This window comes from Hyperolius riggenbachi, chromosome 10, assembly GCF_040937935.1.
Source record: "Hyperolius riggenbachi isolate aHypRig1 chromosome 10, aHypRig1.pri, whole genome shotgun sequence".
Classification (NCBI taxonomy): domain Eukaryota; kingdom Metazoa; phylum Chordata; class Amphibia; order Anura; family Hyperoliidae; genus Hyperolius; species Hyperolius riggenbachi.
Window position 1 is genome coordinate 209,096,801 of NC_090655.1, and position 21,722 is coordinate 209,118,522.

A 21,722-nucleotide genomic window follows, 5' to 3' on the forward strand; every position below is an offset into this window, starting at 1 on the left:
GGGGAGTCAGGAGATATCAGCCCCTATTAGAAGTAATGGGGAGACAGTATGTACCCAGTGGGGGAGTCAGGAACCATCAGTCCCTATTAAAAGTAATGGAGGAGACAGTATGCGCCCAGTGGGGGAGTCAGGAACCATCAGTCCCTATTAGAAGTAATAGGGACAGTATGAGTCAAATGAGTACTTTAGCAGCCATCTGCCCCTATCAGGCTCTGTGTCTGAAGACATGAACAGTCTCTCTCATCTTTATTAACAGATCCTGAGGACACCAGACAGACCGACATAGATGGCAATGCTGATAATGAGCAAGAAAAACATGTACAAAATGTAAAAGAAGAGGAAATTCCTGTTGAAATCAACACAGGTGAGGGATATACACTAAATACAAAAATCTCTACAAATAAGCCTTATTGAAATAATTTTTTTATTGGCTGTTATACATTTTATGATTCCTCATTAGTTAGTGGCTTTGATCGATTTAGCTCTATAAATGTAATATTGTGAAAATATATGGATACCTATATGAAGAATTGTGCAGTAAAGAGGAATAGTTGCCTAAACCAGCCAGTATTTTTCTGATTATAAGACTCTCCTGACCATAAGACGCACCTAGGTAAGTTGAAAAATTATCTCCCAGGAGAAAATTCAGAAGATAAGTTGATTGAATGCGTAATATTATCAGCACTGCGTAATATGTTGCCGCTTTATAAATACAATAAATAAATAAATTGAATAACCTTGTTTCATTCATCAGCTAAATCCTGATAGGTTATCTTGGAAAACCGATTTCTGTGCCAATCCCTGAGCCTGACTTTAAATATCTCCCCTGGAAATCTGACTGTGTTCCCACTAGAGTGGAGAAAGGACACTGATGGTAAACGGAGAGTGAATGGCTCCTATTTTATAAAAAGGAGCCGCTCACACTTGTCACTCTTAACAGATCCGCGGGATCCATTGCAGTAACTAGACAGCATTTCTGTACAGTCCACGGTAATCCCAGCAGGCGGATGCGTCTGCATCTGCACCAGGCTACGTGATCGCCGCTACTCACTCCTTGTTCACAGGGAAGAAGCATGGGGACCCCCATTGTCCTGAAAAGACCAATGGAAATACTCAGCAACAGAGAGAATTCTTATTGGTTCATAATGGACCAATGAAAATTTTCCTTGTAGCTTGGGAGAATTAGCCTAATGCAGCCTATGGAGAGCCCCATGCTCCTGACGGTCTCCAGGCTGAATATAGAGGGTTTGTGCTGCGGTGGGACAGGTGAGCGGAGATCGTTGCGGGAAGATGAGGAGCGGACTGCGCAGAGCAGATGCAAAATGGATTTACCGTGTAAGTGGAACCTGAGCCGGTCTTTAGGCCCCATTTCCATTTACAAGGTTTTTCCACTTACTGCGATGTGAGCCGTTGGGAGTGAAATGCGATCGCACCAATTATCGTGCAGCCCAATGATTGCGATTTGTGAAAAATCGAAAGTGCATCACGATTTACATGTGTATGACACTAGTGCACTAGCGATTGGCAAAACACCAACGATCCACTTTTTTTTAAAATTGAAAACTTAACAATAGATGTACAGTATATTGTGCAGTATAAACATACTGCACATCCCAAAAAAATACAGAAACAAACAAATAGAACAGTATACAATATGTCTACATGAAGACTGAAACTGAGCCTGGATTCAGCTAATACACTAGCATAAAGACGCTCTCCACTGTAAAAGAAATATCACAACAACTTTTTCATTATAAACCTTTATCCCTAAACCCCCCTTCCCCCCTTATCACTCTCAGTAGCTCCTCACCTCTTCCTTGAAAACACAACACAATAGGTCTCATCCATCAATACAGTTCTAAATACCCAGGAGCTTTTTTCCTTCATCAGGTTCTCTATAGATATGCTACAACAACCAAAAGTTTTCATGTGTGAGAGGCCTACAGTGCAATTCCTGCACTATTTCCTCCATGCGTTCTATAAAATCCATTTCCTTCAACCAATCCTGAATAGTGGGAACAATTAAATTTAGGCATGGTCAAACGAGCTGCGTCCAAGAAGTGTTTCAGCAATGATTTTTTGAATTTCTAGAGGTGGCCATACACTTATAGATTTGCAGCAGATTCGACCATCAGATAGATTTCTGTCAGATGCCTGTCTAGTTGAATCTGAAAGGAATCCATCTGATGTGTGCCACACACTAGGAACAGTTTTACAACAGATTTCAGAATTAAATTTATTGGAAATCTATTGAAAATCGATCTAAATGCATCATTGCACCATTAGATCCAATGCAACTCTACTCAGGAAAGACTTAAACATCCTCCAGCATCATAGCAAAGTAAAACAGAAGGACTGTTAGTTTACCCTGCTATACACTGTTTACTTCCAGACATACAGGCAATGACACTTAAACGTTTCCTTTTTCTCTTACACTTCTTCCTTCTTCCAGATGGACAATACAGAAAGCGTGAAATTAGAAAAGTACCTCTTATTTCTAAAGTAACGTGCGATAAAGTCACATCACACTCTTCAAGAGAAAGCCCTGTTACCTCCACTCGCTGTCCAGAACCTCCCAAAGCAGATTCCTGTTCTGATGAAATCAGTAGCCCTTCCTCTTCCATTAAAACATTCCTCTGTTCTAAGTGCAAGGAGTGCTTTGCCCAGAAATCAGAACTCACAGCTCACCAGCAAACTCACGAAGGGGTGAAGTTATATACATGTCCGGAATGTGGGAAAGTTTTTTCCTGGAAATCGTCTCTCATCACTCATGTGAAACTTCACAAAGGAGAGAAACCCTTTGTTTGTATTGAATGTGGGAAACGCTTTCCTTGGAAGGCCTTTCTCATCAAGCACCAGAGAACTCATACATCTGAGAAGCCCTATCCATGTTCGGAATGTGGCAAAAGTTTTACTGAACTGTTTCTTCTGATGAGGCACCAGAAATGCCACACAGGTGAGAAGCCCTTTTCCTGCTCGGAGTGCGAGAAAAGTTTTTCCCAGAAATCGGATTTTGAGCGCCATGTAAGGATTCACACCGGAGAGAAGCCATATAGGTGTTCTGAGTGTGGGAAATGTTTCTCTCAGAAGGAACAACTTCTTACCCACCACAGAAGTCACACGGGAGTGAAGCCTTATATATGTTCAGAGTGTGGGAAAGCCTTCTCCTTAAGAGGGCGTCTTATTATTCACCAAAGGGTCCACACTGGTGAGAATCCTTATTCCTGTTCTGTGTGTGGCAGAGGCTTCAAAAACAAATCTAATCTGGCTCGACATGAAAGAGTCCATAGCGGCGAACGTCCATATTTATGCTCCGAGTGTGGAAGAGGTTTTACTGATAAATCAGATCTGATGAGGCACGGGAGAGTACACACCGGTGTTCAACCCTATTCCTGTTCTGAGTGTGGGAAGCGATTCTCCTATAAATCCTCCCTTTCATTACATCTCAGTGTCCACCGTAAAGAGAAGGTTCCTCCAGCTGCTGAATAACATAGGCACAACCCGAGGTCTTAAAAATTAGAAGGTATTACACTTGGACAACCTTTTGTCTTATACAAACAGTATTCTGTATGAAAGAACCTTTCCAAACGGTCGTAGCATAAGAATCTTGCAAAATCTGAGCATGTTGTTTTTAGCAGTCCAGCTGGAGGAGCTAACAGCAGGGTGTGTGGTGGGGCCACTCTCTGGCTCAGCATTGTCATGCAATTCAGTGTACTTGGAGACATAAAACAGGCACAGCTCTTTGAGAAGATCAAAGCATGTGGTTCAGAAAATCTGTGATATAAGAAATAGCTGGCAAAGGTGTCTCTCTGTCTTGGAACATTAAAAGTGATTTATTTAATGCCAACTGCAGCAGGATTACAGTCAAGCTTTCCTCTCTAATCCAACAATCTCTGATCAGTGTACCAGAGATGACATGTAACATGGTGAGATAGACATGTGTATATACAGTGGCAAGCATACAGACATGCTGTGCTCCTATTCTTTTTTCCCTGCCTGAAAAAAGTTTATAATTAGCTATGAAACTGATTTTATCCAGTCGGCTCAAATTACAGCTATAAAACACTTTCCTAAGCAGATACCTGAGCTTTTTACTGTGAGAGGGAAAGAGAAAACGGTCACTGCAATTGAGCAGAGACTATGAAACATTAAATCTGCTTTGTAAGGGCTGATTCACATTGGACGCTTTACCGCGATCGCGATTCAGCAGCTCAAATCTCACGATTTGCCGCGATTCAGCGTGATTTGCGCTTGTGATTCCCGTTCAATAGAACGAAAATCACAGAGCAATCTCCCCAAAGCGCTACATGCAGTGCGTTTGCAATTAATCGAAATCACAACCGCTGCAATGTGAATGTATCCATAGGAAAACTGGTAGCAGCGCTTTGCTGGTTGTCGGCGATCAGCAAAGAGCTGAAAAATTGCCCCAGTGTGAACCGGCCCTAAATGTTTATACATAAAATAAAACCTTGAGATATGTAAAAGAGTTATTTTTAGGAGTACAGGTAGTCCCCGGTTTATGAACGCCCGACTTACGAACGACTCGCCGATACGACCCGCCACGATGATGTCACGCCGCTGGGGACTACCTCTTCTGCTGCCGTTTTTAATGCAGAGTAGGCGCAGTGGAAGGTAGATAGAGGACATCTCACCTGTTCCACGGCGGTAGAAGGTCCCATGGTGGTGCCCGGAAGCTGCGCAGCCTCTCGCTCCGTCCACTGTTTCCCGGCGCCTTCTTATGCGTCGCATAATGACGCAATTAGGAAAAGCCCCTAGTGGCGGTGCCTCCTAATGCTTCATTATGCGACGCATGTGAAGCCGCCGGGGGGACAGTGGATGGAGAGAGAGGACAGGCTGCGCAGCTTACGGGCAGCACGCTGGAACCTTCTACCGCCCTGGAACAGGTGAGATGTCCTCTATCTACCTTCCGCTGCGCCTACTCTGCATTAAAAACGGGGGCAAAGGTGGCTGTCTCGACTTAAGGACAGATTCAGGTTAAGAACGAGCAGACAGTCCCTATCTTGTTCGTTAACCGAGCACTACCTGTAGAAGGACAGATCCAATTGTTTATCTCATTAGTTTATTTTCATCTCTGGTTCACTTAAAGCAGGGGTTTCAAACTCGCGGCCCGCGGGCCATTTGCGGCCCTCGATGCAATATTTTGTGGCCCTCACAGGCAAAAGCTTCCTTATAGTTCGCTTCAGTGCTCCCAAGCTCCGCCGCATCCCCGCCGCTAAACGAGGGCTGCAGAGCCCCCAAATTGCCTGGGAGGAAATCCGCCGCCATTTCCTAGAAGGGGCAGAGCTTTCAGCTTCAGCTCTGCCCCTCCTGACGTCAATCGCCGCACAGATCGCCGCCCCTCTCTGTGAAGGAAGAGTGAGAGGGGCGGGCAGAGGCGGCGATGCGCCGCGATTGTGAAATTCCTTATGCGGCCCAGCCTCATCCTGACTTTGCCTCCTGCGGCCCCCCAGGTAAATTGAGTTTGAGACCCCTGACTTAAAGGAAAAAAGGCTGATTCAAAAAAAAAAAATGCCTGCAATGATCACAGATGTCTCCATTTACTTTCGATGGATGTTTATCGTGTTTCTGTTTGAATTGTGCTATGGCTCTTCACTGCACATCCCTCACACTACATTCCACTGTAGGGTGACTTCACTTTTATGTAGGTGAGGAGGAGAGAAGTTTCTGTTTCAGGAGTAAACAGAGGAGGTTATCTGTATGGCTGAATGTGACAGCTGCAGTAGAATACCCCTTCTGAACTTGAAGTCCCCAGCCAAGAGTTAACATCAAAATGTAAACGGATGCTTCCTTAAAGAGACACTGAAGCGAAAAAAAAAAATATCATATAATGAATTGGTTGTGTACTATGAATAATTACTAGAGGATAAGCAGCAAAGAAAATATTCTCATACTTTTATTTTCAGGTATATAGTGTGTTTTCTAACATTGCATCATTCTCTAATATGTGCAGATTACACAACACTCAGCATTCAAAATGATTATTTCAGAGCAGTCTGTGAACTAATGACCTCTCCTCTGGCAGAGTTCACTTACAGTTGAGATAATAAAAGTCAGAAGACAGCCCTCTCCACAACTTTGAAAGTTGTAGAGATTAATGGCTTTTTTGCATAGAGATAACAACTGGAGTTTCTTAACTCTTCCTGTACTGGAAACAATTACACTGATGTATCTGATCCTAATGTTTTATTTCTTAGCTGTACTACACATACAAATCATAATATCATCATTTTTTTTTTTGCTTCAGTGTCTCTTTAAGTAAGTCTGCTGTAACTTGGGGAAGTTGTGTCTTCCCTTCACAAATGACATTAGTTTGCCCATAAACAAGTAAGATAACTATATGGCCAATAAGGAGTTGGAAACAGGTGTTTTTATATGTTAAGCTAGACTTGGATGACACTTTAACTGATTATGTACCACGCTGATTAAAAGCAAATTGAAAATCAGGCAGTTAAAAGCATTGTTGTTTTAGTTATGGTTATATTATCGATATATATATCTGCCATCAGTGGGCTATTCAGTGGAGCGTACAGTACATTGATGATCAAAGACTGCTACTTTATTCTCTGCTGATGTGCTTCTCCTTTACTTATATCTTTATTTTTCATTTGAATTCTACATTTTCTGTGAAATTCACATTTCTGATGTAAATGTCATTTTACATGCAAGTGTAAATACATTACTGTGTGACAACTGAGCAGCCCCAGTGCCAGGGAGCTCTGTGCCCATTCCATAGATACGAAATGATTGGGACATGTCAGAAGAGGATTGTGGGATGTAATCAGACTGCACATGTAGCTAAGGCAACAAGTAGCCAGACTGCTGGTTGGTGCGGAGGGCAACCACATTGTACATTATGAGTGAGAGTTTTCCCACCTACTGTAATTTATTATTCAGCTCTGCACTGTTACTTATAGCAGCCAATCAAAATTGTATTTCTTATCACTTAGCGGGGAGAGGCGAGGAAAATAATTGGCTGTTATGTTCGTACATTAGTGGATTTTTCACCCGATATTCCCAGCAGCTTTGATCATTATGGTCTGCCAGAGATGAATGCTGCAATGTAATCGATCGAAATTATGATTCGTTTCTGGCTGAAATCGATCTAAACAATAAATCCAACATGCTGGAAATATATCGCTCGAAACAGCTCAGTCAGGGGCACGGCAGTAGCAGCTTTCGATTTCTCGAGAACTGACAGGCCCCTGGCCATTCTCCCCCCGTAGGTAATTTGTACACCGGAAATCAATCGTTCCCGTCGATTCCCATCGATCCATCCGTGCGGAAGATTTTGCTCGATCGCCGGCGGGTCGGGAGTGCGGTGATAGCGGCGTTCGAATGCCCGACGACCGACGCTAGCTGCAATACATTACCAGCTCCGCCGGCACGTGTCCCCGCTCTCTCCGCTGTCTTCTTCTCCGCACTGGGCTCCAAGTCCGGCTGGCTTCACTGAACTTCCTGTCCTGGCAGGAAGTTTAAACAGTAGAGCGCCTTCTACTGTTCCCCGGACAGGAAGTTCAGTGAAGCCAGCCGGACTCAGAGCCCATCGCGGAGAAGAAGACAGCGGAGACTGGGGGACTCGTGCCGGCCGGATCAGATAATGTATGCAGGGGGGCGGGCGGCGGCGGCAGCTTTACAGATGGTGAATTGATTTCATGCTGAAATCGATTCACAATCTGTTTGCAGTAAAGGCAGCCATACGATGCCTCTCTGATCAGATTCGATCAGAGAGGGATCTATCTGTTGGTCGATCTGATGGCAAATCGACTAGTGTATGGCTACCTTAAGTGTCGCAAGTCTTTTCTACATCGCCACTGTACACCTGTACCACGTGACCTGACAGCATGTAGGAGGTCACACACTTGGTCACGGAGTACAGGCTGGTGATGTATAGACACGGGAGGAGCAGGCCAGCGGACAGGTGAGCTTAGCACTGCTTCCACACTCACCATGGGTGGGGGACTACATATTACACGGGGGACCTGGGGAGCCCAGCAGGTGGAGGAGGCTGCACAGATTGCATACTGAAATCTATTGGAAATGTATTTGTAGTACACTGGCAGCAACAAACTCTTCTCTGGTCAGAGTGGGATTTATTTAAAGTGAACCCGAGGTGAGAGTGATACGAAGGCTGCCATATTTATTTACTTTTTAGCAATACCAGTTGCCTGGCTATCCTGCTGTTCCTCTGCCTCTAATACTTTTAGTTTTAAACCCTGAACAAGCATGCAGCAGATCAGGTGTTTCTGACATTATTGTCAGATCTGACAAGATTAGCTGCATGCTTGTTTCTGGTGTTATTCAGACACTACTGCAGCCAAATAGATCAGCAGGACAGCCAGGCAACTGGTATTGTTTAAAAGGAAATAAATATGGCAGCCTCCATATCACGCTCACCTCGGATTCACTTTAAAGGTTGAATCTGCTGGCCCATTGAGTAATGTATAGGCACATCTACTTACTTTCATGTTGCAAGTGAAGCATATTACCTGTTATATTAGTGTATATTATGTAGGCTGTCTATCAGACATAGTGATCCCTACAGAAGTGGTTTATGCACAAGGTATACATGACATATTGTTAAGCTGTATTGCATGGACATGGTTATATCATTGTTTGCAGATGCAAAAACCTGAACCCTTGTTAGGAGGGAAATGTATTTTTCTTAATCTTGCTTTTTTATTTTCTTTTTAAACTGAAAATAAATAAAAAATATTCCTAAAAACAACGTTTTTCCCTTTGCCATCCACAACAACTATGAATTTACAGGGCAAAGAGAACTGGACTGGTTATTATACTGTTAAATAAGCACTGTAGCAACACACAACAGAATGTAACATATTTTTCAGAATACACCATTTTATGTTAATTATCCTGGTTTAAGCATCAGAAACACTTTCTGTATCTATTATATGACTGTATATTGGTATGTAACCCTGCCTGTGTAGGTGTTACTACGCCTTCAGTGAGTTAGCTGCAGGGAGAGCCAAATGGCGATCGCCGGAGCACCGAACCACTCTTACGCGCCATAACATTGCTGCTATGGGATGCCTGGTTTCGGTGCCCAGCAGTGAAACCACCTGCTTCGCCCTGCCCTCCCAGTGATGCTTAGCCTCGACTATGATGTCACACAAGTTTTTGCCCTTAAGCATTCTGGGAGACTTTGGGGTTGACTCATTAAGCTGCGCTGCTAAAAGAGCGCAGTTTAATGTAAGGAGTGTGAGTTGTGCGCCTGCTACGCAGGGTAGTGAGGCGTATCGTGCACTGGTAACTTATGTGCACTACATTCACATAACGGCCGCTCCACTCATCCCGCTTTAGCAGCACAGCTTAATGAATCAACCCCTAGGTGTTAGTTTTGCCCACTTTGGAACAAAGAAAAATTCCACAGTGATGAAACTTGCCAGTAGTAAAGATGTCGCCACTGTGATAAACATGCAAACATGTAACATGCTCCCCCCAAAAAATTATTTACCTAAGTAGATAGTCACAGTTAGTTTGGTTGAAAAGATATCCATCTGTCATGTCCTCCTCGATCCCTCTGCCACTGGACATGACCCTCTTCTTGTTCCTGGACAAGCAGCTTCGATGCAAGCGGCACCATACTTTAGCTTGTCGGCTATGTTCAGAAGGAAAGGCTCGGAAACAATAGGCTCATGGATGAATCGGAAGGCTTCTGAACTATCCAGAAGCTACCCTCTACTTCAGTATCTATTTTTTTTGAGGGAGGGGGCATGTTACAGGTTTGCTGTAGAAATGTAAATCAGGGTGAGGAAATATTTTGAAGTGGGCAAATGCTGACTAAATAATTTGTCTGCTTCCATGAAAACAGGAAGTAGATACACTGCAGATTTATTGCACGAGTCCTGTAAGCTGTAACAAAGGAATGTTTTTCTTTAAAGGTTATTATGCTGTTGCTTATCTTTTGGAGCAGAGAGGAAGTTCTGAGTTCAGGTCTGCCTTAAGTTATTAATCTATAAGATACTGTAAGGGAAGTACTTTTAGATTTGTGTCTTAACAGCTTTAGAAAGACTTCTAAAACCATTCGAAGCTTTATGGCACAACTATATTATGTAAATAGGTCAATAATATTTGTAGCTTAGTATGCATTTCTGTTCCCACTGCAGGCTCCAGGCAGTAAGTGAGTTTGTCCTTGGGCCAAGAAACAAATGTGCAAGCCCAAACTGAACATATATCAGGCTAACCGGCCGCCTACAGCCAAAGTGATAAAGTTGCTGATGCGTTGTGGTGTATTAGCCAGACGTTCACTCCTCCAGTCCTCTCTTTTCTATCACTTTATATGAGTATCAGACCTCAGGCACAGTACGGGGCAAGGAAAGAAGAGGCGTACTTTACGTACTCGTAGTTTAGACTTTAAAACCTTTATTGCACATCCCCTTCCTTAAAACCATAATAAAAAATTGTTGTACATCAAAACAAAGCATTGGCACAAAAACTCAATGTAGTTGCAGTCCTTGTCAGTCCATTCAAGGAACCTGCGTAATACATTGAATCTCGCCACACTTGGGATCCTGTTATGTAGACTCTCCACATCAATCGTGGCTAGCCGGTACGAGTCCCACTCAAAATTTTCTACTGAATTAAGGACATCCTATATGTACAATTAGATAGATGGGCACCCCTGCTAGAAGGGGACACAGAAGGTGATCCAAAAAGCACAATAACTGCTCAGTCAAGGACCCGCACCCTGAGATGATAGGACGTCCCAGGGGATTGGCCATCAACTTATGCAGCTTGGGGAGGTGGTACCACATGGAATACCACGGGGACAGGGTAGCAGGTCAACCGCCAATCACTGAGAGATGAACCTTAACTCCACCGCACTAGAGAGCTGACCTGTAACCAGTGGTACATGACTCAATCCTGTATATATGTCTGTATTTTCCAGTAATCATTGTCTCAATCTTGTATTGCACACTACACATAATGACAAAGTGTACTCCTCTCCCCTTACCCCTTGTCCGCCTGCTTAATGACCAGGTCCCCCTGTCCCTAATCCACCTAATTTCAGCTAGTTTCTTGGATGAAATTGGTGGGATGCTGTCATATACCTGGCCCCGCACATCAGGGATGGCTTAATTAAAATATGAGTCCTTGCATGAAGGCACAGATACTGGTATTGGTCTAGTGGACTTGCAGGGTCTGAAGTTCTGCACTGGGCCCAAGTTGAGGGGTTCCAGTGAGCATGCCTGGTCACCTTATTCAGACCATAGTTCCTCCATTGTCAGGAGGGATTTGATCTTGGTTTCATCCCACTCCAACATATGTTTGAATCCTAAAGTGGAGTTTGAGTCTCGTTAGAAAGTTGCACACCATACAAGCAGTCAAGGTGCTGGACCATAAACATCAACAGCAAAAATCCAGAAGGTCCACACACTCAATAAGTTGAAGATTATTTATTCATCACATTACAAGCCAGATGTCCATTAGATCAACCAATGAACGTTTCAGAGCCATAATGGATCCCCTTTGTCAAGGTTTACAACAGAATGGTAACTTATTGTCTGTGCAGACCTTCTGGATTTTTGCTAAAGTAGAGTTTGGGTTAACGCCGGACCAGTCAACCCCTTCATCGTGGGCAGGCGGCGTAACATGATTGTACCTGAAATAAAACTGCACAATCATCAATTTTTCTTTTATTTAGGTTGTTTGTAAAGGCCACAAAATCAAGGCGGTTGAAAGGGGAGAAGGTCAACCCCTTCTTTAGCAAAAGTAGGCAGCCAGGAACAATATCTATTCCTAATCTAACAGGGGTCTGCCAAGTAACTACTTTCTCTATCCCGATAGAAGCATTGCCCTTCCCATGATAGATGTGACGCCTAAAGGGATAGAGGCACATTGTATTGTAGTCTTTATATCATCAGACTCTTGGTGGCCCCTTATTGTGGCCAGCCTCCTCTCCATGCTGCCACTGTGGCCCCCACACGCCATCTTTATGCATGCTGCTGTAGGTAGCAGCCATCGCCAGGAGTGTACTGGGCATGTGTGGTTATTACTAATGCTTCCGGACTGCTCATGCCCAGGTTTGCGGCTATTTTGCACAGCCGTTCTGGAGCACAATCCTCACGGGCGCACGGAGGCAATAGCGCATGCACTCCACTGACTGGAACCAGTTGGAGCTGTGAATGGGGGCTACAGTGGTGGCACGGAGATGAGGCTGGCTACAAAAAAGGGTCCACCACATGAAGAATAAGGGATATGAATACATTTTACATTTTTCTGCTTCAAGATTCAAGCACTTTATTGTCCAGTACAGGGCCAGATTTAAACCAAGGCCAAATAGGCCATGACCTAGACTAGAGCACCACAGGATCAAGGTCAAACAGCAGGCTATACTAGGGGAAGAGAAGGGTCTCCTGGCTATCTATACTGGAGGGAGGGGGGCTCACCAGGCCAGGGCCGAGGCATAGGCTGGAGAGGCTCCAGCCTCAGGGCGCAGTGTAGGAGGGGGCGCACAATTCATTCAGCTGTCATTCCTAATTGTGTTTGAAGCAGAAAGGAATAAGGAAAGGGGATACATGGAAGTGACTACAAGCCAGATAACTAGAGATTAAGGTCTTGGGGGCCCTGAGGTGTCTCTTAGTCTAATAGCAATCAGTGAGTGACGGCTGGGGTGGAGGGATGGAGGGGCGCACTTTGGTGTCTCAGCCTTGGGTGCTGGAGGACCTTGTCCCGGCTCTGCACCAGGCTATTTATAGGGAAGGGGGAGGGGTCATCAGGATACTTATAATGGAGGGGGGATCATCTGAATAATCGCAAATACCTTCTGTTCTAAGAAGGAAAACTTTGGAAACCTATGGTACTTCAAAAAGAATAGATGGTATAATTTTCTAGAATTAAGAGCCCTTTATGGCATTTCCAAATCTCATTTTCTATATTTTGCCCAATTAAAGTGTTTTTTGTCAGGCTTGGGAGGCAACATGGCAGATAATATGAATGTCAACTTTTTTGACAACTTCTTTAGTCCCCAGAGACCAAAAATGTCCCTATCTGAGATCCAGGAACGGATCACTAGGCCATTTACAGGGAAAAGAGCTGCCCACAATTTCTCCTCCTGGGCTAAAATCCAGAACGAAAATTTGAGCACTCAAATTATAGAAGGAAATAATCGAATTCGCTCATTAATTTTAGATGAATCATGGAGAGAATCTCACTTTGGAAATTTAACTGCATAAGTCTTCTGCCTACAGTAACTTGCAACAACATAATCGTATAGACGCTATAAAACAATCCTTCACTAAACAAGGCAAAGATAAATAGGGCAGTAAGCAGGCGAAGGACATTCTTGGGCCCCCTGGAACCCTAGGCCCCTCACCAAGTGCTCTGCCTGCTACATTCCTGCTTTTGTGCCTTTCCTTAAAGGACCACTATCGCGAAAATTGTAAAATTTAAAATACATGTAAACACATGCAAATAAGAAGTACTTTTCTTCAAGAGTAAAATGAGCCATAAATTACTTTTCTCCTATGTTGCTGTCGCTTACAGTAGTTAGTAGAAATCTGACAGAACAGACAGGTTTTGGGTTAGTCCATCTCCTCATGGGGGATTCTCAGGGTTTTCTTTATTTTCAAAAGCACTTAGTGAATGGCAGTTTCTCTGTTCATCTGCTAAAAAAGCGTGCTGCGAGCAGGGACCCTGGCCAGCATTTTTATATAAATTCTTTTCAAAGAGTGTCTTTATAAATAAATAAAAGCCATGCTAAGAATCCCCCATGAAGAGATGGAATAGACCAAAACCTGTCGGTTCTGTCAGATTTCTATTACCTACTGTAAGTGACAGCAACATAGGAGAAAAATCATTTACGACTCATTTTAATCTGGAGGAAACGTACTTCTTAGTTGTATGCGTTTACTTGTATTTTAGATTTTACAATTTTTCGCAGCAGTGGTCCTTTAATGAAGGGGGCCAACAGAAAACATGTAACATATGCTAATTTTCTCCAGTAATAAACAAATGCGAATCTGAGCCTACAGTGTCTTGCTTAGGTCCATTGAGTGCTGAGCTTGTACAAATAATCTGCCTGTCAGAGGGACTTATCCGGGGTTGCCTATTTGTAGAATCTAGGGCAGGGAACCTATGGCTTGGGAGCCAGATGTGGCTCTTATGATGGCTACATCTGGCTCACAGACAAATCAGTAGGGGTTGAGTCACTAAGCTACACTGCTCAAGCAGCAGAGCTTAGTGTGACAGCGCAAGTACAATTTGCTACTGTAGCATGCACTACTAACTTACTCACACTCCCCCCAAAACTAATGACCGCTCCAATTGTCCCACTCTGGACCCTGTCAGGTCCAGTGACTTTTAAGGACAAAATCCCTGCACTTTAATTGGCCCAATAGGCTATCTGTCACTTGACAGGCAGCCTATTGGGCCAAAGTGCTGGGATCTCATTCTACAAAGAGAATCAACCCCCAAGTCAGCTAGCTAATTCTACAAGCTGTTAGTTGGTATTACTACTGTCGGGCTTTTGGGAAATTTCTGAGGTTGCTGAAACTCAAGAAAAGCTGAAGACGTGTCTGACACTTCCGTTGCCCGGCGGATCAACTGTCTACACATCACCATGGCAACAGAGACGTGAGCCCTCTGCCGCGCATGCGCACTGTGTCAGTTTGAAACATATTGTATGGCTCTCACGGAATTACATTTTTAACCACTTGCCGACCGCACGCTTATACCGTGCGTCGGCAAAGTGGCAGCTGCAGGACCAGCGACGCAGTACTGCGTCGCCAGCTGCAGGCTGATTAATCAGGAAGCAGCCGCTCGCGCGAGCGGCTGCTTCCTGTCAATTCACGGCGGGGGGCTCCGTGAATAGCCTGCGGGCCGCCGATGGCGGCTCGCAGGCTAAATGTAAACACAAGCGGAAATAATCTGCTTTGTTTACATTGTACGGCGCTGCTGCGCAGCAGCGCCGTAAGGCAGATCGGCGATCCCCGGCCAATCAGCGGCCGGGGATCGCCGCCATGTGACAGGGGACGTCCTGTCACTGGCTGCACAGGACGGATAGCGTCCTGTGCAGCCCGGATCACCGGGGGGAAAAGTAGGAGAGGGAGGGGGGTGAATGTCGCCGCGGAGGGGGGCTTTGAGGTGCCCCCCCCGCAACTAGCCTGCACGCAGGAGCGATCAGACCCCCCCTGCACATCATCCCCATAGGGGGGAAAAAAGGGGGGCGATCTGATTGCTCTGCGTGCACCCTGATCTGTGCTGGGGGCTGCAGAGCCCACCCAGCACAGATCACAACAAACAGCGCTGGTCCTTAAGGGGGGGTAAAGGGTGGGTCCTCAAGTGGTTAAACTATGTGGCATTTATGACTCGCTCAGCCAAAAAAGTTCCTGACCCCTGATTTAGGGCAAGCAGCGATTGATCTGCTGCAGAGGCATATCTAGAGGGGTGCAGGCATGGCTCGTGCCATGGGCGCCACAGCACCATGGGCGCCATGCCTGCTCCTGTGCTGCAATGCCATGCCTGCCCCTGTGCCTCCCTGTCACTCACACCTCAGATCAGGGTTATTCTGTTATCAGGGGAACACCGCTACTTAACCTATGTATGTAGGGCACACTTGGTTTAATGTTAGTAAAGTGGACAGAGAGGAAATAAGAGAGATATTTCCAAAAAAGTAACTTCAGCAATATGCCGAGCTAAAAAACACAGGCAACCATAACACATGTACATGAGAAAGGATGCTGTTTCTAGAAGGGAAGGGGGCTCTGACAGAGAGGGGTGGGTGAAATTTCAGTGTTTGCCATAGGCCCTATATTACCCAGGTATGCCCCTGATCTGCTGTACCATCAAAACTGCAATATCCATATACTAACAGTGACATGAACAATCAAAACAGTTTTGCCTAGATGATGATGCAGTCACAGTGTCGGAATTGCATGAAAAAGGATTAGAGGCACGATAGTGAGAATGCAGTACATTATTCAGGATATCCACTTTCACTGTAGTTTTCCTGGTTTCAGCATCAGAAAACTTTCTATATCTATATATTGCTGTATATTGGCATGTAGCCTTGCCCTTAAAGAGATGCTTAGCCTGGGCTGTTTAGCTATGCTGAATTCTGCTCCCAGAGCATTCTGGGAGACCAGGCAATATATTCACTGGATTCAGAAAGTCTCAGAATCAAACACTCCACAGAGATTACCTGGCAGGACTAAAGATGTCGCCACCTGTGAGAAATTTCAGAAAACAAATCAGGGTGAGGAAAGATTTTACAATGGGCAAAAACAGACTAAATCATTTATAAATGAATATTGTAAAAAACAAAACAAAAAAAATGTTATTCATTGTGTTATCGTCACTATAGTTCATCTTTGACGCGAGTCTTTATGGCCACAAAGCAAAGCCAAAATTTGCTGCAGTCTTCAGATTCCATGTGGTCTGTGGTATGTACAATAATCCTCAAACCTCTGGAGATCCCGAAGCACACTTTATAAGCAAACATAAGCCTTGAGTTTCAAGCTTCGAGCCAAGTGCAGGCCCTCCATAGACTGACCCTTCCCCTTTCCTGTGCTCTGTGCCTCTAACTGCAGAACCGTACATTGGTTTAAGCAGAGCTTAGCACAGGAAGGGTGTGGCTTTATACAGGAAAGGGTGTGACAGGACTTAGATCAACACCGGTGATTTGAAGCCCAAGCCTACTTGTATAGTCTGCAGCAGGGTTTCTTCATATTTTCAAAAATTGAGTTCACCAACTACATGCAATATTGGTCAAAGTAAACTCTGAAAGCATTCATATTGATTAATGTTACCTTTGACTTTTGGAACTGAACTTATTTAATTCCGTAACCCTTTGCATAGCTTTCCATACCTGCAGCTGTACGTATATCTATATGGAATTGTGACCAATACTGAATACAGAGTTTCCTAAAAGCAGATTGAAGTTTTATAATTGATTGCAATTTACTTCCTCTGAACAACCAGTTTGCCTCATCACATAGAGGACTCCTGGGAAATGTAGTCAGGCATCTATATTATTTTTCCCACTTTTGGTGTCACATGGTCACACCCAATTAGCACACACTGGCTGAATTTAGAGGCGAGAGGAAATAAGCAGCACTGTGGTTTGCCAGTCACATTTGACTCAAGCATTCAGTACACCATTTTACTTCCAAATATTATATTCATATCAACTTGACTGCTATTACCATCTTTGTCTCTCTCTACTCAGACAAGGGGGCAACTGGGTCCCTAGATACGCACCAGGCCCCGGGCATCTGCTTAGTTTGCCTTGTGGGTGATCCGGCAGTGGCGGTACAGAGTTTTGTACATGAAACCCTAACACCTCATACTACAGCTTTCCTGGTACTGTACTGGCAGACGACATTTTGCACAAATCACAACTTTCTTAAGCACTAGCACAGACAATATGTTTCATAAGCCATGTGCCTTTCTTCAGGTATGTAATAGTACACCAGATTGTGAAAATAACATTGTTTTGATTTGAAGAAGTGTGAGTGAGACCTACAAAATGTGTTGTCCACACAAGTGCTTAATAAAGTTGTGACTATTAATTTAGCTGGGACTTACTAGGAGTTAAAGTGGAACTAAACTCAGAATTTCTTCTCTTCCCTAAAATATTAGCCACAGCATGCTAACTGAAAGGGGGTAAGACTCAGTGTTACCGCATGGGGAGAGAGCCTCTGCAGTGCTCCCACAGTTTGTTCACAGCTGCTGATAAGAACTAATCAGACACTTGATCAGGGAGGGTAAACAAACATAGAAACACAGAGCAGTGGATTTCTTTATGCTGGGAATACACGGTTCGTTTCTGCCGTGCGTTTCTGCGCGCGATCGTTTTTGCAGCTCGATTCTGCAGTCGATTCTCTTAGCTTCAGTTTTTCTTATCTTTTTCTATTCACCTCTATGAGAAATCGAGCTGCGAATCGATCGGACATAAAATCGGACATGTCAGAATTGATCTATCGAGCCATCTAAATGGCTCAAAAACGAACTGTGTATTTCCAGCATTAGCAAATACGGCTTCCACTGATCAATTCACCAAAACACGTTAGGAAAAAAAATAAAAGGGTCGGTAAAATACGCAATTCAGTTTTTTTTTTCTGAATTCACTAAGATTTTCACACATGCTGTAATAGTTTGGTAACTTACTGAAAAACTGCATGATTGTTCACTAAGATTTTTACCTCATGTAGTATTTCATTCAGTATTTTAAGGACTTATACAGTATTTCATGCAGTATTTGATGGATTATTGCAGTGCATGGAAAATGGATGAAACATGATACAGACTGCATTTTTTTTATTATACTGACAAGTAAAGTGCAAGTCCAAGCAGCATAAAATTAACATAAAATTTGTATCAGCTCAAAACCTTAAAGTGATCCTTAAGTTGATAAAAAAAAAGAGATTTACTCACCTGGGGCTTCCCTCAGCCCCCTGCAGCCGATCGGTGCCCTCGCAGCCCCGCTCCGATGCTTCTGCACCTGCCGGCGAACACTTCCTGTTTGGCCGTCACCGGCCGACAGGCATGGGAACGCGAGTGATTCTTCGCGTTCCCAGCCATAATATCGCCCCCTATGCTGTTATTGCGGCCTCCTGGAAGTGTTCGCCAGCGGGTGCAGAAGCATCGGAGCGGGGCTGCGAAGGCACCGATCGGCTGCAGGGGGCTGAGGGAAGCCCCAGGTGAGTAAATCTCATTTTTTTTTATTGACTTAACCTCCTTGCCGGTTATCCCGAGCTCAGCTCGGGGTAACCTGCGCATGAGGATTTCTCAGGCCCCGCTGGGCCGATTTGCATATTTTTTTTCCTACACGCAGCTAGCACTTTGCTAGCTGCATGTAGTACGCGATCGCCGCCGTCGATTGGCCGGTACCCGCCGTGCCGAGCCGCCCCCCCGCCCCAGACCCCTGCGCAGCCTGGCCAATCAGTGCCAGGCAGCGCTGAGGGGCGGTTCGGGATTCCCTGTGACGTCCCAACGTCCATGACGTCATCCCGCCCCGTCGCCATGGCAACCGGGGAAGCCCTGCAGGAAATCCCGTTCTCAACGGGATTTCCTGCATACTCTGATCGCCGAAGGCGATCGGAGTGGGTGGGGGGATGCCGCCGCTCAGCGGCTATCATGTAGCGAGCCCTGGGCTCGCTACATGATTTAAATAAATAAATAAATAAAAAGTGCGGCGCTGCCTCCTTGCCGGATTTTTTAGACCGGCAAGGAGGTTAAGGATCACTTTAAGTATCTTATTAAACATTTTTAATTACTACTTTCTATTATTGTGGAATTAGGGAAAACATGTATTATGTATTAACTTTCTCTCTCTGCTCTGTTTCCTCTCTTCTATTAACTTTCTGAATGACTGATTGTTACTGTATTTTTTGAAATATAAGACTCACCTTTTCTCCTCCAAAAGTGGGGGAAAAAAAGTCACTGCGTCTTATAGTCCAAATGCAGGGAGTTCCTGACTTGTGAACGCCTGCCAATACGAACCTCCAACCCGCTGTAATGTCGGGGACTCCCTGTACTGTGCCTATGCAGAGGAGGACACTGGGAACACAAAGGGACAGGGAGGAGGAGGACACAAAGAGGACAGAGGCAGACACATGGGGGACACAGGGAGACACATAAGGTACAAAGAGGGCATAATCCACAGATGCCCCTTCCCTATGGATGCACCAGGCTTAGTATATAGATTTTCCCCCCGGTTTTTATCCTCTAAACCTAGGTGCATCTTATGGTCAGGAGAGTCTTATAGTCCAAAAAATACGGTAGTTACCCACAGCTCCAGGATGGAGGAAAAATTACCAAACAGCTCCCTTGTTTTACTGCACGCTCCATTCTTTGTGATTGAAAGTTATTGATGTGTTCACCACACAAGTTGGTAATTTGCCTCACTAGTCAGTAATTTCAGTTTTCCACCCGGTAACAGCCTTAGTAAATTGAGATTTCACAAAATGTTCAGGAAAGTCAGCTGTTTTCTGCTTTATGGAATGCGGTAAGGCTTGGTGAACTGAAGCCAATAAGTGGAAGAGACTTTTCATTGTTTGCTGTGCAAGTTTGGTTCCACTTTAAGACAACACTGACTCTCTTTATTGTACTTCAGGGTACCCAAGCTGGATTTATACTTTTTGTGCCCCTAGGCCAAGTAAGTTATGGCTTTTTATGTGCAGCAGCGCCCCTCCCATTCCATGTGCAGCCCCATCTTCCATGTGAATCATGTATGTACTGTAGGCTCTCTTTCTTGAACAGCTCCCTTAGGCATCAGTTTCCCTTTTTCATGTGTTCCTCCCCATTGTCAGCCTCCACTTACATATGCAGCAAACCTTCCTTCATGCTCAGGAGCCCCACTGAGCTGCAGCCGCCCACAGCCAGAGCCTTTGTGGCCTTTCCAGAAACCAGCCCTGAGGGTACCGCTTTATAGTGAATTCTGAGTCTTACTACTGTTGGTAGGTCAGTGTTTTAACCTATAGATTTGGGTACTTCTTCTAAGCAGCAGCCTGTTCTGTGGATTGCGCCTGATTGGGGACTGGCTTGCAATACCTACCTTAGTTGTGATTAATGAGGTTAACCTGACTTGGGAGAGCCATTCCATCAACCACGTTTTCCATGACTTGCCAACCTACTACATTATATTGTTTCCCTGTGTGACGGGATGGAGATGAGACTCTTAATTCATCATGGGGAATGCCCAGATTAAACAGATGGATACAGATAAAGTAGGAGACTGAATTTATTGTGAAAAAACATTCCCACATGGTTGGCAATAAAAAAATCAGATCTTAGATTTTAAAAAAAAGCTTCATGTGAGGTAAGACCTGCTCAAACTCCTTCCAGATTACAGAGAACTTCTGTACTGGGGTCCTGGAAATGATGTCACCTTCAGTTGTGAGCAGTCTAAGGCGGATTGCCTCTAAGCAGAATAGCACAGCACTCTATAAGCTCCTGGTAGGAGGCATGTACAGCAACCTACACACAGATCACACAGAGGTCATGGGAGACCACCGGAGAGCTCGGATGTGTGCAGCACACAGTATCAAGATAGTCCCTGTGTTTTCTGTAAACACAGCGCTGACACTGATATCTAATGATGGAGGCCAGGCCAATAATGCAGATCAAGCAGCTATACTGCATTCTGGCCTTGCTTTCTAATTTACTCTAGTTAAAGCTGATCACATGTTTAGTTACAAGTAGACTTAGGACCGCTATTGCCACAAAATTGTTTTCTGTATGGTGTGGTCACTAACAGTAGATAGTACAAATCAGGGTTCCATCTCCTCATGGGAGACTCTCAGGCTGGTTTCACACTTCTAACTGGCGTTATAGCCTTCGGAGATTACCGTGGCAAGGCGCGGTATTCTGCTTTCTGGCTGCAAGACAAGCAGGAAGTGAGGCTCTCTAGCCCTCACTTCCTGTGGCCAAAGTTAGAATTGAGCGGAAGTGTATTGAAAAAATACACTTCCAAGCATGCGCGCCATAATGCGAACACCAAACATTTTAAAAAAGCTGTGTTGCCACAGAGTAACAATACTTATAGTCGCCACATGTCACCGCACATGCCCGCCCCCGATGGGGCAAATGCCCATGTGGCAAATTAGAGACTTCCGGCGCATCACATAGCACCAGGTATGAAATGCCCCATAGACTTGCATTGGTTTAGTGTTACCCTGCGACAAAACAGGGTAACCCAACGGGCCAAAGTGAAAGGGGCCTTAGCATTTTCTTTATTTTCA

The 21,722-nt window shown here is 44.6% G+C and overlaps 1 protein-coding gene across 1 annotated transcript in view; it reads left to right on the forward strand.

The window, feature by feature from the left end:
- The window catches only part of LOC137534318 (zinc finger protein OZF-like), an 89,422-nt gene that overhangs the window by 15,618 nt on the left and 52,082 nt on the right, over positions 1-21,722 (forward strand). Inside the window, exons 4-5 of the mRNA XM_068255764.1 lie at positions 257-364; positions 2,453-3,468. Of these exons, the coding sequence (XP_068111865.1) occupies positions 257-364; positions 2,453-3,468 (1,124 nt within the window). The remainder of the gene's footprint in view (positions 1-256; positions 365-2,452; positions 3,469-21,722) is intronic.